Source organism: Haliotis rufescens, unplaced genomic scaffold, assembly GCF_023055435.1.
Source record: "Haliotis rufescens isolate VD_foot unplaced genomic scaffold, xgHalRufe1.0.p SCAF_13, whole genome shotgun sequence".
Lineage (NCBI taxonomy): Eukaryota > Metazoa > Mollusca > Gastropoda > Lepetellida > Haliotidae > Haliotis > Haliotis rufescens.
In genome coordinates, this window is record NW_025963813.1 from 220,359 (window position 1) to 237,500 (window position 17,142).

The following is a 17,142-nucleotide window of genomic DNA, read 5'->3' on the forward strand; positions in this document are numbered from 1 at the left end:
TGTGGGGTGCTTTTTTTATTGGAGTAGATATTCTGAGTATATTCATTGTGAATAATGTTGCAGTCTGGTTCGCTCTCGAATGTCTAGAGAATAAAGAATTCATCAAATCACAACTATATCTGCAGACCCCGCCACCAAAAACCCTAATCCTTTCAGATTCATTAAGTGGGCTCCAGGCTATAAAAAAACTAAAACACAAAAAAACGCCAAAAACTAATACAACAGATAATTAAAAGCGCCAACAATCTACGTAAACTAGGTGAAGACATAGAAATAGTATGGATCCCTGCCCACGTTGGAGTGTTTGACAATGAACACGCAGACAAAGCAGCCAAATCTGCTCTAAAATTAGAAGAAGTAAGCATCAACCTACCAATGTAAAAAGATTAAATTAAAAGTAATACAAAAGTGGCAAAATAACTATCAAAAATAACTAAACTACAAACAGGCGACACTAAGTTAAACTCCCACCTACACCAAACTAAAAAAACACCAATCCGGGAAATGCCCCCACTGCAACTTAAAAGAAACTCCTGAACACATAATACTATATTGCACACAGTACCAGCAACATAGAACAACACTCCAATCCACTCTAAACTGCAACAATCAAATGACACTAGCAACGGTACTAAACCCCCTAAATGACTTACAAACCTTTAAAGCACTAGGCATATATCTAATCAAAACAGGCCTACTCGGCCGCATCTAACAAAGTACAACAAACAAGCTGCCAATAAACCTTAAAATTCTAAATCTACAAAAACATACTTAGAACTACATCTACTAAAACTACATTTAGTCCCCTCTCCATCTTTTGCATGGCATATTTCAAAATTCCAAATTTGTTATCCAAATTAGGTAAACAACCCTAAAAGCCCCCCTAGGTTGCCCAACCTTCTCGGACATACCCTTTTCGACAAAACACTAAATGGCCTGGCCACGTTAAAGTCCCAATTTAAAAAAGTAAATAAGTAGACCCCGCGTATCTGAGACACTCGACATGTGTATACGTGCATCAACTTTTGCACAAACCCAGTGTAGCAGTAGTTTGTCTGATTAACGAGCAGAAACTAATCTTACAACTTACCACTATGTGGAACAGATAAACAACACAGTGTTTGACCTATCATTTTAAAACCGTCTATGGATCATGTCTTTGAAAATCATTTACAAGTTCAACACATAAGGAAGACATCTTTAATTTGGGGAACACAATGTTTTGGAGTGTATACTTACTCCTTCACCTGATGAAAGAGTAAATATTACTTCGAAACATTGTGTTCCTCATAATAAAGTTACCATCCATAAATTCTCTTCCTTACATGTATGTATCATCCGTGTATCACCTGGTTTCTACTTCGTTTTGAGGAAAGTTATTCCGTTTTCATAAGCACATCAAAGCGAAATGTATTTTCATATATTTAATCCTGAATGCTAAATGCTAAACAGAGACAGTGATGGCCGCTGTTAACACTCAGCATTTCAGGCATTTACGGACGAACGCAAGTCCTTATTGTGTATGAATCAGATGAACTGAGGACCAAAATCGGGGTAAATCTAGAAAAAAAAGTGTATTCAGGCACCGCTGGGAATTGCGTTCTCTTACACTACTCCCAATTACGAAGACTATTGATAACTTATACAAATGAGTTACACACATCAGGGAATATTATTTTTTTCCATTAATTTCTTATTGATTAATATAGAATAGGTCATGCATCCTTGCGGAAAAAATACAGTTTTAAGAACATAATTTTTTATCCATGTAAAGCTTTATACTGTTAATGGACCTACCACCTACACCTCTTTAAATATAACACGAGCAACAGGCTTATATAGCTCCAGGTTAGATTGAACATACATCCGACATACATGGGGAAGTAACGCACGACAGCATTTCTGAAGTGTACATGCAGTGTACCAATATGGCGCCACTTTCTCGGCACTATTACCGACTTTTGCGGCACTATCGCGCCACTTTCACGGCACTATCGCGCCACTATCGCGCCACTATCGCGCCACTTTCACGGCACTATCGCGCCACTATCGCGCCACTTTCACGGCACTATCACGGCACTTTTGCGCCACTTACGCGAAACTTCGCGGCATCAGCGCGCAACTTTCGCAGCATTTTCTAGCCACTCTCGCGGTATTATCGCGCCACTTTCGAGTCACTTTCGCGATACTTTCACGGCACTATCGCGAACGCATAGCGAAATAGTTTCGCGATACAGGGGAAGTGACTTTTGAAATGTAGTGTACATACTTGTGTCATGCCCGAGTAGCTTTGGGGATTCCGGGTTATGTATGTATTTCCCCAGCAACCTATGCTGGTCGAAGGAGACGGCAAAATGGATTGAGTGGTCAGGCTCGGCGCATCAGCTACTCAATCACTCTGAATGTCAGTAGCAGGTCTTCGTTCGTCATCTAAAACAACTTTCAGACGACGAACGAAGATGCTATTGATTATAGCTTACTGGATAAGAGTTGCTAGACAGCCTTCTACAAGATATTCTAAACGATGTTATGATTTATGAAAGAAATTAGATGTTGTTGGAGATATTAACTGGGTTTCATCTGTGGGAACTACCATATTACAGTTTGGTGATTGACATGTCTGGATTTACCAGGACGTCGGAAATAAAGATCTATTCGTGTGTCTGTTTAAACAGAGATGTAAAGACATTTACCAACAAGAGTGGTACAACGATGTCAAAGAATCGAAATCCTTAACTTACTATTCATATTTCAAGCTTCAAATCACACCAGAGACATATGTGTTAGCTATAAAAGCCTAAAACTGAGCCGAGTATTAACAAACTTTAGATGTAATTGTCATGATTTGCATGAAGGAGCTGCCAGATTTTCCCAAACTCCTGAAACAGGAAATACGACATGTTTTTTACTGCAACCATGGCACAGAAGATGAATGTCACGTGTTAATGATTTGTCCAGAATACAGTTACATAAGAATTAAATATTTACCCCAGGATTTTGTAGCCAGGCCCTCTTATGAAAAGTTTCTGATACTAAAACAAACTAATGACGATAATCTCCTATTTATGCGAGCTGTATTATTGTATCACAAAGTCGCAAGAACACAATCCGTTTGTGAACTAGTATCTTTTGTTACTCCACAGCATATATTAAGGTACGCTCATTGCAACATTTACGCCTTAATTTAAACATGATGTACTATTGGTTTATACGCCACATATACGAATAAACTGTCTGTCTGTTTTATAAATGACCGCCAACGTTACTGCTACAGGACCACCAGCCCTTTGAAATTCAGGAGCAGTTAAGCATATTTCAGTTGTTGCTTCGTCTTTGCTGCATCCTAAGTCTATCTTACCATTTAGGCACCGTTGTCCATGACGTTTTACAGCTAAATTTGTCAATGACTGTTATCTTTTAAGAGGTAACATTATCATTTGAGTAATATACTTCCTTCAGATATAAAAAAGAATCTTGTTTTCATCACACGACTACCGTTGTAAATTAAATACACAACAATAATACCATAACGGGTCTTGTCATAAAACAAAAATATGGTGATTTCTGGAATACTTGTTTTGTTATTCGTTTCAATCCCTTCATCTGTTGCTTCAAGTAACGACACAAATTATTAGAGCTTGCCGTGTGGACACGTTGGATAGGTGATCTGGAGAAACAGCTGAGCCTGAAGGGGTTTTACAACAATGACGCTTGAAGAAGATGTGGCAACGCCGATGTCATCAATGGACCGCGCTTTAGCACATTATTAGAGCTTCATCTGTCAACATCAAAACCGTCGGGGACAATGCTACACAAACAGCCAGCTCACACACTGAGGCCACTGGAGTCTATTCAGGACAGTGTCCAACAGTGAACATGGAAGGTAGCAGTGAACAAAGATACAGTATACTTCTCGCGCATGGCCACACCCTTCACGAAGACAACAGTGCCGATCGTTCAACTCTTACAAGACCCGTTCCTAAACATTAATATCAGTTATGATCGTTAGTAAATGGTGGCACGTTACCCTAGGCAAATGCTGAGTTGATTCTTCTGTCATGACACTCATTTGATGCTGTACATGCCAGTTAGTATGGTACCTACTAGGTATCCATTAGTTATATAAAAAAATATATTTATATATATAATAAATAAAATAACAATGCCTAATTTCAGGATGAGGGCAATCTAGATGGGATAAATACTCTTTTTTTATGTATCCGATATTTGAGATGAATATCATTACATTTTTGTGTGTCCATATCTTAACTCAGAACGTAAGATTTTTCTTCCTGAATGCTATTCAGCTGCACCGAATGTTTTCAGTCTCCCTTTCAATGTACACAACTCGGATTTATGAAAACACAAAGCACATTTTGTAATATTATCATGAAATGTGTTCAATCCTCATGCAAACCCTCTTCCGCCATCATGTAATTTGAGTTTATCGACCTCGGAGCAAATAACGTTCTGTTCTGTTCTGGCACATCATTCTGATTTATTGTGATTCTCCAGGGTCTTGGAGACAGACTAGATATCCCTTACAATCCCATTAGGCGTCCGGTAAAGTGGGAATAGCATGAAGTACAAATCAAACAAAAATAGAACAAAAACAAAACATCATTATATTTATAAGATTTATTGAGTTTTATCTTACAAACACGTTGATGACTTTGGAATTTGTCCAATGTAAATTATGCAAAGCATATGAAGTGTTTTGATAATAAAAAGGATGGATGAGGCAATTATAGTTGCTAGTTTCATCACCAAGTTGAACGCCCATAGGGGCATTCTTAACATAATTTCTGATAAAAACAAAGTACAGTGATACTTATTTAACGCCTTGACAAGTCATTTTCTTTGTTAAAAATAAGATGAAGAAAGAAACCAAAAACAGTTGCCAGTACCAGCACCTTCACTCATTCCAGGTTCATAACTGTATTTTAGAAAGGACATGAACTTGCCTAAACACTCAATATTCCTTTAACTTTCATCTCACAGCGCAGAAAAACAAACAGACAATGAATCTTTCACATGCAACGTACAGTCCTGGTTTTACCTGATAAGTTTATTTTTACTTTCCCACTTATTGAACTTAGTGCTCACACACATCAAATATCTAAGATAATCAAGAATAAATGTTCCTTTTCACGCATAACACTTTCAATTACACGGTTCGCATTTATTGGACAACAAAAATGCCAAAAACAATTTGAAATGTATGTTACACAATAACTATGATTACTTTATCGATTTACATAAGTGCACTCGGAATGTCTGACAGGCAAGACATTTACCAATATGTGTATTAAACTTGACATTTTATATGTACCTTGGGGATCAGAGTGCTATCGACGAGGGTATGTCTTCGGGGTATTACCTAATTACATATAATACAAAATACACTGTCGAGGCATGACTCGTTCCCCATAACCTTTAATACAGATGGATCGTTCAAATGGAAGCTGTTCAAACAAGTTGAAGTAAGAGAAAACCGTCGTTATGCCCATTTGATTGTATCAACAAGACAGTGATCAAACCGCCTCCGTGGTGTACTAGATAGAGCGTCTACCCACAGAGCGGAAGTTTGGAGGTTCGATCCTCTGGTCGCGTCATACCCAAAAATGGTAATAGGTGGTACCCCCTGTACAACCACAAGTACACACCAGCATGCACGACGCTATAGAAATTAGTATTCAAGCTAGGACGTGTTTTTTTTAAATGATCTGCTATCAAAATATCAAGGTATGATCGATTGATGTGAAGATTTTCCCCAGTCGTAACTTGATATCGAAATGATGACATTATTTGCACAGAATATTTGTAAACGAGTGTGCAAACACCGTTTGGTATGAAAAACATCTGATGTTAAAGCATGACACATATACTATCGAAATGAAAGCTGAGAAACTTATCATCAATCACAAGAACGTTACAAAATGTCTATCAAAATCATGAATTTATGAATCACTATCAAACACCGGGTGTTCGCGAAAAGGTGGGCGTATCCTGCTCCACGTTAGGCACCCATCAGAAACACATGCAAAGGCAAGTCAAGTGTTCATCTGAACAAACACGGTAACATATGGTACAAGTCAAAAGAAGGAATTACATCGGAAACTATTTCGGTCACTTATGGTCAAACGTGACCTGACTGATGTACGCTGTTTTATTGAGTTGACAAATACAAAATATAACACGTGCCAATTAAATACATACAGTCAATCAAGAGGCTTGTCATTTGATTTCAAACAAAACTGATCTAAATCCAACGAGTTCTTGTCCATTTATACGACGAATCTGGCACCAGGTGTTCCAAGTGCCATTACCAAGATTGGTAAAAGCACGCTCTTCAAGCAAGGCACCAATACCAGACCTTCTGACACCTGCGGTCCGTTGCAGAACTGACCACTGCATATGGTCAAGCACATCTGACCCATGGTTTGCTTGTCGAACGTACAGGTTGTGATGTTGGTAGCGGTAATAACTTTCAGTCTCCCTTCCTTGGCGAATGAGAAGGAATCGTTCTGATTCGATGTGCAGTCCCGGATGTAGCTGTACACCAGACCTGCAATTGAATCGTCGAGGCATTAGAGGAATTCCTATTTGTATCCATGTCTCAAACACACATTCAAGAGCGTATTCGTTATCCCTTTGAGTTCGTTATAACCGTACTTTACTGTAGCCTTAAAGGACGGACAGTGTAACTATTTGTTGGACAAATCCCGTCCTTTTTTAGTTGAATGTAGTTTTGGTTTTCGACACTGGCGTAACTGTTTTGTTTCATTATGGATATTTTTGGTGCAGTTGTTATTATCAGTCTTTGTTTTCAAAACTGAATAGTGATTATAATATTGAAACTATATTTGTGTCAACTGATTATACACTGTACAATACGTTAGGGCTCATGAATATTTTGTGGATATTTTTAATAGTGGAGAGTGAGTACACAACTTCACGAAATAGGATCCCTTACGGTCTTCCCCGTGTCTGACATCTTTCCCGATTGAGCCGCCAAGCTCCGAAAGTGCAAATTAAAAGTCTGCTGCTTTGAATAATATTTTAGTTAGATCACTGCATGTTGCATGATGTATGTTTTTTATTTCTGTACCGGCCAAAGGAAAGGGGTATTCAGCTGAGAGTGGGACTGAACCTGAGTTTCGAACCACACACAATAACGGACCTCAGCAGTTGTTTAATACAATCCCTCCAACTCTAACGAAATAAATGTACAAGCATTCTCAAAGCCAAACGTAGCTTATTCATCACATCGTGTGTTGACTTTCCCCTTTGCTTTGAAATGTCATAGCTGCTGAATTGGTCTGAGCAAGGTTGTATTCTTGTTTGTTAAAACATGAAATATAACTAAACTCTGCCTTGTAGTTTTATGTCATCTTTCCGCAATTCTGGATACGAATCTAGTTTTCGTTATTTCCCATTAAAGATTTAGAACGGTTTGAAAATTTGAGATGTGACCTAAATACGCAATATCGAGCTGTCATGTTCTATGTTGACAACAAAGTTTTCTTTTGTTCAGTTAGCTGTAGGATCAGTCTGTGATACCGTTAGTCCATATCCTCATAAATACACTTGTAAGTAGCCTTGTACGTTTGTTATATTTGTTAATTTAATGTTGATCAATATCAGTTTTTGTAATTTTTTTGAGTATGTGTGTGTTTAACGTAGATTACATGACACAAAGATCCAGCCGTAACGGATAAAGATTTATTTTTTCTCTGACAACAATATGCAACACTAAAAACAATATGTTCCATTTTTAAACGCGGTTTTCATCCTCAATGTTGAAAAGATGTATTCGAAACATGTTCAGTTGACACAGATTATATTGCTGACGAAACGTATGATTGCAATGTTTGATTAATCTTTTCGTGCTTAAGGATGACGACAAAATTTATAATATGTTGGTTTTGACGACTGCTAGGTGAACTGTTTCTGCATCTGTGACCTTGCATGACATATTTTATGTAATGAGCACATATTTGTCATGTATCCTTGCATGTTTTTTTTTTATAAAATAATTTTGCATGTGCACGAATAAGCGGTTTAAGTAAGTGGTTTTCTGTCTTTAATCCAAGCTGATTTTCTTGCGATATGTTGATAAAGGCAGTACAAGCATATTGTAAAATAGTTCCTTTGGGTCGCGAATATTAAGATGGTTAGTGTTTCTCTTGATGTAAATATAGCCCTTTTCACTCATTTAACTCATGAGCCTAATCATGTTAGAAGTCCAAAATTTGAAAGTGAAAAATAGAAAATCGGCTAGTTGTCACCCATAAAAAAACATGTCCAATAATATGTATACCACTGCTACAGTTTCTTCCGGGCTACAAGTTTGATGTAGACCTTTATATGCGGGGACCTTCAACTTGAACGAGTCTATGGCTAGTCACTTTTGACCTACCTAATTTAATGTAGACTTCGATCATACAGAAAGGCTGTGATGCAGAGCAGTTCCTCAACAGTTCCTGGTCTGTGTCGTTGTTGTTCAGATTCGCTTTGTGCAGGACGTCATAATCTCGACAGTCCGGATTGCTGCCAGTGTCCGTGCAAAAATAGCATGCGTTTCGGGAGTAGCCTCCCCTTGCCCCATCTGAAATTTGATTTTTAAATTATTAACTTCATGAATTTCCAACTTCCGTAATTATGTCTCTTTAGTTTGCTATGATCATATCGTTAGCGATATGATATTTAGTATGATGATGGCATAGGATCATTTGAGAATTTGTTCTGCTGCATTGTCATTTTTACCCTTGTGTTTAATAAAAGCATTGATCGATATTCCATTGATCAAGTCAGGGTATATAGTTCCGTTAATGTTCAATGTATGAAATACTTACACGAAATATTTAAAAGCTCTTCTTCCATTTCTTTAAAGTTGAACTCGTTTCTGAGAGACAGTTATCAACTAGCGTCTTGGAAATAATAATATTATTCGTCTGTAATATTGTACGATTCTGACTGTGTCCTATGTATGTGTTTGTGAATCACTACCAAGCACTGATGATACCGGGCGTTCGCGACAATGTGAGCCTACCCTGTCCTACAGTGGCACCCGTCACAAACACTTACAAAGGCATGTCAGCTGTTCACCTTAATATATAAAAGCGACAAAACCCTTTTCATAATGATAAGATACCTTTGCCAAAAGGAGAGGCGATTTACAATTCCGACTATATCAGGAGTGAGTGAGTGAGTATGGTTTTACGCCGCTTTTAGCAATATTCCAGCAATATCACGGCGGGGGACACCAGAAATGGGCTTCACACATTGTACCCATGTCGGGAATCGAACCCGGGTCGTCGGCGTGACGAGCGAACGCTTTAACCACTAGGCTACCCGACCGCCCCCACTATATCAGGAGCATGTGTTTATGAATCATTACCAAACAGCGATGACACCAGGAGTGCGGGAAAAGGTGAACGTATTCTGCCCCACCGTTGGCACCCAGCCAAAATGATCGACATAAGGAATTGCATCAGATATATTTTGGTCACCATTGCGTCAAATCTATAATCAACCATACAACCTAGTGAATGCTGTAATGACATGGACGCTGTAACCCTGCTGTAATGACATGAACGCTGTAACCCTGCTGTAATGACATGAACGCTGTAACCCTGCTGTAATGACATGAACGCTGTAACCCTGCTGTAATGACATGAACGCTGTTACCCTGCTGTAATGACATGAACGCTGTAACCCTGCTGTAATGACATGAACGCTGTAACCCTGCTCAAACAACTTCTGAGCAAGAGTCGTATGATGCTCTTTAAAATCTTCTTTGAAAAACATCTTATATACGTTCAGTAATGATACAGTAAACTACGCTTATAACGAACTTACGGATATAACGAACTTACTTTTTGGTCCCGACTAGTTGCTGTAGTTATGCTGTATATATGCTTATAACGAACTACGGTTATAACGAACTAAAATTAGTAGTCCCTTTGAGTTCGTTATAACCGTACTTTACTGTACTTCCCTTTTGCTATAACAAATTACAAACACCATAATAACCAGGGTACCGCTACGATGTCCTCCAATACTATAATGATCCCACCTTGAGGAAAGAAAATCGATGTTGCCACATGTCATAACGCCTTCGGCGATCCACCACAAGGTTTTCTTATGATAGGTGTTATTATCGACGATTGCACAAATGTGTTATTACAATATTAATAACAATGTCCATACACGGAACAATGGGAATTGGTTTTCAGAAGGGGTTCGGTAACAAGGATGTGTGTCTAATTCATATTGACTCAAGCCTCAATATCGACCCGGTAAGACGACGAAAAATTAATATTTCAAACACTATAGCATAGGTGTGCCAGCACAATCATAACGAGCTCGGCCACTGAAGCAGCTGATTATGTTTATGCATTAATAATTCACCTTTCTGCCAAAGGAAATCCAGGTATGTTTATATTGTATATTGTAATACTGATATCAACAAATGACAGCCCTTTCTTTGTTGATGGTCTTTAAAAATGCAATGTCATGACTAGGAATAGATACAAGAGCCAAACCTTTTCACAAAATGAACATATTTTCCTAACGACAAAGAGCGAATTGATAATTGATGTCATTTTCAAAAATACGGGATGCTGGCCACATACTTATCCTGCTGTCTGTGATTGGAAATCAAGCAAGATAAAATATAAAATTGTTTCTCCTCATTTTGGAAATAGAGACTGAAAAAGCGTATGGATACATTTGGAAACGTTGTTAAACACTGGGTTGGTTATTGTTATGGTAATGCTTAACAACAGAAAAATCCAAACAATGGTGATTATGCATATTATTAAAGTGAGTATGGTTTTACGCCGCTTTTGGTAATTATCTAGTAATATCAGGGAGGGGCACCAGAGATGGGCTTCACACATCGTACCCATGTAGGGAAACGAGCCTGGGCATTGGAGTGACGATGAACGATGAACACTAGGCTACTCCCCCGCTCCTAAATCAAAAGGACACGGGGAGCCTAGTGGGTAAAGCGTTCGCTCACCACGCCAAAGACCCGGGTTCGATTCCCGACATGGGTACAATGTGTGAAGCCAATTTCTGGTGTTCCCCGCCGTGATATTGCTGGAATATTGCTAAAAGCGGCGTAAAACCATACTCACTCACTCACTCAAAAAGGACAGGTGTATTCGTCGTGGAAAGGAAGCGGAATTTCCACACTGAGCGACAGCTTGAGACAACAGCAGCAACTGATCAATAAAACACAAAACAATGAACGCAGTGCCCATTGGTAAATATGAAACCTGTTTGAAAATGCACAGCAATCACATTCCGCAAAAATAGTTCCCAGCAAGATAACTTATGAGAAATAAACGTGTTTTCCTGTCTATAAGGGTTTTGGGGCAGCTTAGTGGTTACAGCATTTGGTTGTCACGACATGGACCATGGCTCTGTTCCACGGACCGCCTCCGTGGTCTAGAGGTAGAGCGTCCGCCCGGAGAGCGGCAGGTCGGGGGTTCCATCAGTGGGGTATTCATGTTGACCTGCGGCGTGGTATCCAAGTGTGCTAGCACCATAAAAATCGGCATTCGTCTGGACCACACGCACCGACGCACCGACGCACCGACGCACGCACGCACGGACACACGTACGCACGGACACACGCACGCACGCACGCACGCACGCACACACAGACACACACACATTCCTACAATATTATTGCGTAAATCACCAGGAATTAGCTTCACACCTTGTACGGATTTCTGAGTCTTTGGCGTGATATGCGAACGCTTTAACCGTCAGCCTAACCGGCGCATAACAAACAGGAAGGTTTTCATTCCATTCAGCCTCACGGTCTGCCAAACGTGACTGCGGAAGACAATTACTCATGTGTTACACAAGCCTTCGAGTTTCTCATCCTAAAGGTAATAATCATCAGCCAAGAGGTGTCATATCTTATCATCGTTAACGAAGGCGGATCATCATAACCTCCCAAACTGATTGCGTTATGGAATATTCCGGAACATAGCTGATTAATTCAATTATCTCAAGTTACTGAACAAATACCAAGATACAATGACAGAAAGTCCAATAAGACTTAATCCTCCACTATTTTCATCTCGAAATGATGGAAAACTATCATTTACTGTAGAACCCCGGCCAAACCACTACGATAAACTTAATTCGATTAACAAGATATTGCTCCTGGCTATGATATACTCTTCAAAAATAGAAACGCATAGGTGTTTTGAGAATTCCAATTAGATTTTTCTTTCCCAGCAATCGTCATAAAGACAAGTCCTAGGTTTGAATCCCGTTAATCATGTCATGTTTGTTGTGCATTGCGTGCAAACACATCTCAAAATGTTTTTTTGTAAACGTTTATCAGCAAAAAGGATGCACGTAAATTGCTTTCAGAGAAGGTTTTCAGCACCGTGCACGTGCAATGTGTTGGAAACAAGAGTAGAGACACTGACTATAAAAGACCGTACAAAATTTATCAGTTCATTACGAATTTTCTGACGTGAAAGGAGATCGAAAAAGCCAAGATTAACTGCAGCTGACCGAAATATCGCCATTGGACGTTTGGAAGCAGGGGAGTCCCAGTCTGCCGTTGCAAGACACTTCAACGTTCACAAAAGCACCATATCTCGACTATGGGATCCATATACCCGCTCTAATTCGACTCAAGAGCATCCCAGAAGTGGAAGACCAAAAGTGATCACCCCTGCTCAGGATCGGTACATCCTGTTGCATCATCTTCGGAATCGATTTGCTACAGCAACGGACACTGCAGGACAAGTGCCTGGTATGGGAAGAATTTCCGACCAAACCATCAGAAATCGTCTGATTGAAGTGGGAATTCGAGCGAGTGGGTCGTATTACCTCATGTACATGATGAACTGACAAATGATGACGTAGACAAACATACAGTTCCGTCGTCAGCAGTGGGTCTTATTACCTTATGTACATGATGAACTGACAAATGATGACGTAGACAAACATACAGTTCCGTCGTCTGCAGTGGGTCGTATTACCTCATGTACATGATGAACTGACAAATGATGACGTAGACAAACATACAGTTCCGTCGTCAGCAGTGGGTCGTATTACCTCATGTACATGATGAACTGACAAATGATGACGTAGACAAACATACAGTTCCGTCGTCAGCAGTGGGTCGTATTACCTCATGTACATGATGAACTGACAAATGATGACGTAGACAAACATACAGTTCCGTCGTCTGCAGTGGGTCGTATTACCTCATGTACATGATGAACTGACAAATGATGACGTAGACAAACATACAGTTCCTGTCAGCAGTGGGTCTTATTACCTCATGTACATGATGAACTGACAAATGATGACGTAGACAAACATACAGTTCCGTCGTCAGCAGTGGGTCGTATTACCTCATGTACATGATGAACTGACAAATGATGACGTAGACAAACATACAGTTCCGTCGTCTGCAGTGGGTCGTATTACCTCATGTACATGATGAACTGACAAATGATGACGTAGACAAACATACAGTTCCTGTCAGCAGTGGGTCTTATTACCTCATGTACATGATGAACTGACAAATGATGACGTAGACAAACATACAGTTCCGTCGTCAGCAGTGGGTCTTATTACCTTATGTACATGATGAACTGACAAATGATGACGTAGACAAACATACAGTTCCGTCGTCTGCAGTGGGTCGTATTACCTCATGTACATGATGAACTGACAAATGATGACGTAGACAAACATACAGTTCCGTCGTCTGCAGTGGGTCGTATTACCTCATGTACATGATGAACTGACAAATGATGACGTAGACAAACATACAGTTCCGTCGTCAGCAGTGGGTCGTATTACCTCATGTACATGATGAACTGACAAATGATGACGTAGACAAACATACAGTTCCGTCGTCTGCAGTGGGTCGTATTACCTCATGTACATGATGAACTGACAAATGATGACGTAGACAAACATACAGTTCCTGTCAGCAGTGGGTCTTATTACCTCATGTACATGATGAACTGACAAATGATGACGTAGACAAACATACAGTTCCGTCGTCAGCAGTGGGTCGTATTACCTCATGTACATGATGAACTGACAAATGATGACGTAGACAAACATACAGTTCCGTCGTCTGCAGTGGGTCGTATTACCTCATGTACATGATGAACTGACAAATGATGACGTAGACAAACATACAGTTCCTGTCAGCAGTGGGTCTTATTACCTCATGTACATGATGAACTGACAAATGATGACGTAGACAAACATACAGTTCCGTCGTCAGCAGTGGGTCGTATTACCTCATGTACATGATGAACTGACAAATGATGACGTAGACAAACATACAGTTCCGTCGTCTGCAGTGGGTCGTATTACCTCATGTACATGATGAACTGACAAATGATGACGTAGACAAACATACAGTTCCGTCGTCAGCAGTGGGTCGTATTACCTCATGTACATGATGAACTGACAAATGATGACGTAGACAAACATACAGTTCCGTCGTCTGCAGTGGGTCGTATTACCTCATGTACATGATGAACTGACAAATGATGACGTAGACAAACATACAGTTCCTGTCAGCAGTGGGTCTTATTACCTCATGTACATGATGAACTGACAAATGATGACGTAGACAAACATACAGTTCCGTCGTCAGCAGTGGGTCGTATTATCTCATGTACATGATGAACTGACAAATGATGACGTAGACAAACATACAGTTCCGTCGTCTGCAGTGGGTCGTATTACCTCATGTACATGATGAACTGACAAATGATGACGTAGACAAACATACAGTTCCTGTCAGCAGTGGGTCTTATTACCTCATGTACATGATGAACTGACAAATGATGACGTAGACAAACATACAGTTCCGTCGTCTGCAGTGGGTCGTATTACCTCATGTACATGATGAACTGACAAATGATGACGTAGACAAACATACAGTTCCGTCGTCTGCAGTGGGTCGTATTACCTCATGTACATGATGAACTGACAAATGATGACGTAGACAAACATACAGTTCCGTCGTCTGCAGTGGGTCGTATTACCTCATGTACATGATGAACTGACAAATGATGACGTAGACAAACATACAGTTCCGTCGTCTGCAGTGGGTCGTATTACCTCATGTACATGATGAACTGACAAATGATGACGTAGACAAACATACAGTTCCGTCGTCTGCAGTGGGTCGTATTACCTCATGTACATGATGAACTGACAAATGATGACGTAGACAAACATACAGTTCCGTCGTCAGCAGTGGGTCTTATTACCTCATGTACATGATGAACTGACAAATGATGACGTAGACAAACATACAGTTCCGTCGTCTGCAGTGGGTCGTATTACCTCATGTACATGATGAACTGACAAATGATGACGTAGACAAACATACAGTTCCGTCGTCTGCAGTGGGTCGTATTACCTCATGTACATGATGAACTGACAAATGATGACGTAGACAAACATACAGTTCCGTCGTCTGCAGTGGGTCGTATTACCTCATGTACATGATGAACTGACAAATGATGACGTAGACAAACATACAGTTCCGTCGTCTGCAGTGGGTCGTATTACCTCATGTACATGATGAACTGACAAATGATGACGTAGACAAACATACAGTTCCGTCGTCAGCAGTGGGTCGTTTTACCTCATGTACATGATGAACTGACAAATGATGACGTAGACAAACATACAGTTCCGTCGTCAGCAGTGGGTCGTATTACCTCATGTACATGATGAACTGACAAATGATGACGTAGACAAACATACAGTTCCGTTGTCTGCAGTGGGTCTTATTACCTCATGTACATGATGAACTGACAAATGATGACGTAGACAAACATACAGTTCCGTCGTCTGCAGTGGGTCGTATTACCTCATGTACATGATGAACTGACAAATGATGACGTAGACAAACATACAGTTCCGTCGTCTGCAGTGGGTCGTATTACCTCATGTACATGATGAACTGACAAATGATGACGTAGACAAACATACAGTTCCGTCGTCACTTGACGTCAGGTCACTGTGGTCCCCTTAAAGCAGTGGTATTGGTTTGAGTGTTCTTTGTGATTCACCGTTTGCCGCTAGAAATGCCATTTTTTAAAGTTACAGACGTCTTTGCAATGGTGTTGATACATGGAGAAACTAGACAAAACAGCCTACTATCCTAATTTCACACACACACATCCGCGCACACACACACACGCACGCACACACATACGCACACACATACACATACACATACACACATACGCAGACACACACATACATACACACACACATACGCACACACACCATATAGAATGGTTGGTCCCTCAGCCTTAAATATGCACTCACAATATCATTCCCTTTCTTAGAAATACATTTCTTAAATTAAGCAGCTCATTTGTTCCAAAACGGGTCCTTGTAAACCCTTATCCCTTGTATTGCAATCGTCAATGGTGGTAAATCAAAATTGCCTTCAGCCAATACAATGTCCTGGCCTTTCTCGCCATGACGAGAAGGATCAGCAGGCTGTTCAGGACGATGTTGGGATATAACACTGATTTCAGTGGACCTCCTCCGTGGTCTAGTGGTAGAGCGCCTGCTCGGAGAGCCGAGGTTCATGGGTTCGATCCCAGGCCGCGTCATACCAAAAAACGCGGACTGATGGAACTAATGCTCGCATCATTAAGTGTCTGATTGGTCACACGGACTGGTCGGCTCAAACTCAGTATACTGTGTCTGATGGGGTATTCATGTTAAACTGCGGCATGGTATCTAAGTGAGCTAGCACTAGAAAAGCGGTATAAGCCCGGTCTAGTACAAGCAGCCACACACACACGCACGCACGCACGCGCGCATGTACGGCACTATATAAGTGCAATAATCTTGAATGCGACGTTAAACCTTATTTCACCTCACTTCACCTGTCAAGGCATATTTGGTAAGATAGTAGTGGTAATATTGGTATTTGTGTTATCATGTTTGCCGATGCCAAGGATAACATTTCGCAGTATATTACGGTTATATTTTCTCTGAAGCAATCATACGATGATTTCCACGTATATACTGTAGTGTCGCGGAATATCTGCGTGTATCTGTACGTGTTGGTCGACATTCACGAAATTTAACATT

The 17,142-nt window shown here is 40.3% G+C and overlaps 1 protein-coding gene across 2 annotated transcripts in view; it reads right to left on the bottom strand.

The window, feature by feature from the left end:
* LOC124148664 overlaps nt 1-17,142 on the bottom strand; it is a 49,036-nt gene that overhangs the window by 22,116 nt on the left and 9,778 nt on the right. The window contains exons 2-3 of one of the 2 annotated variants that reach the window (XM_046519895.2): nt 8,423-8,611; nt 4,624-6,568 (exon numbers count right to left, since the gene is read on the bottom strand). The exons of the other annotated variant lie outside the window; for it this stretch is intronic. Coding sequence (XP_046375851.2) covers nt 6,288-6,568; nt 8,423-8,611 — 470 coding nt within the window. The 3' untranslated portion in view covers nt 4,624-6,287. Of the gene's footprint in view, nt 1-4,623; nt 6,569-8,422; nt 8,612-17,142 lie in introns of those variants that run through there. 2 annotated transcript variants of the gene reach the window in all.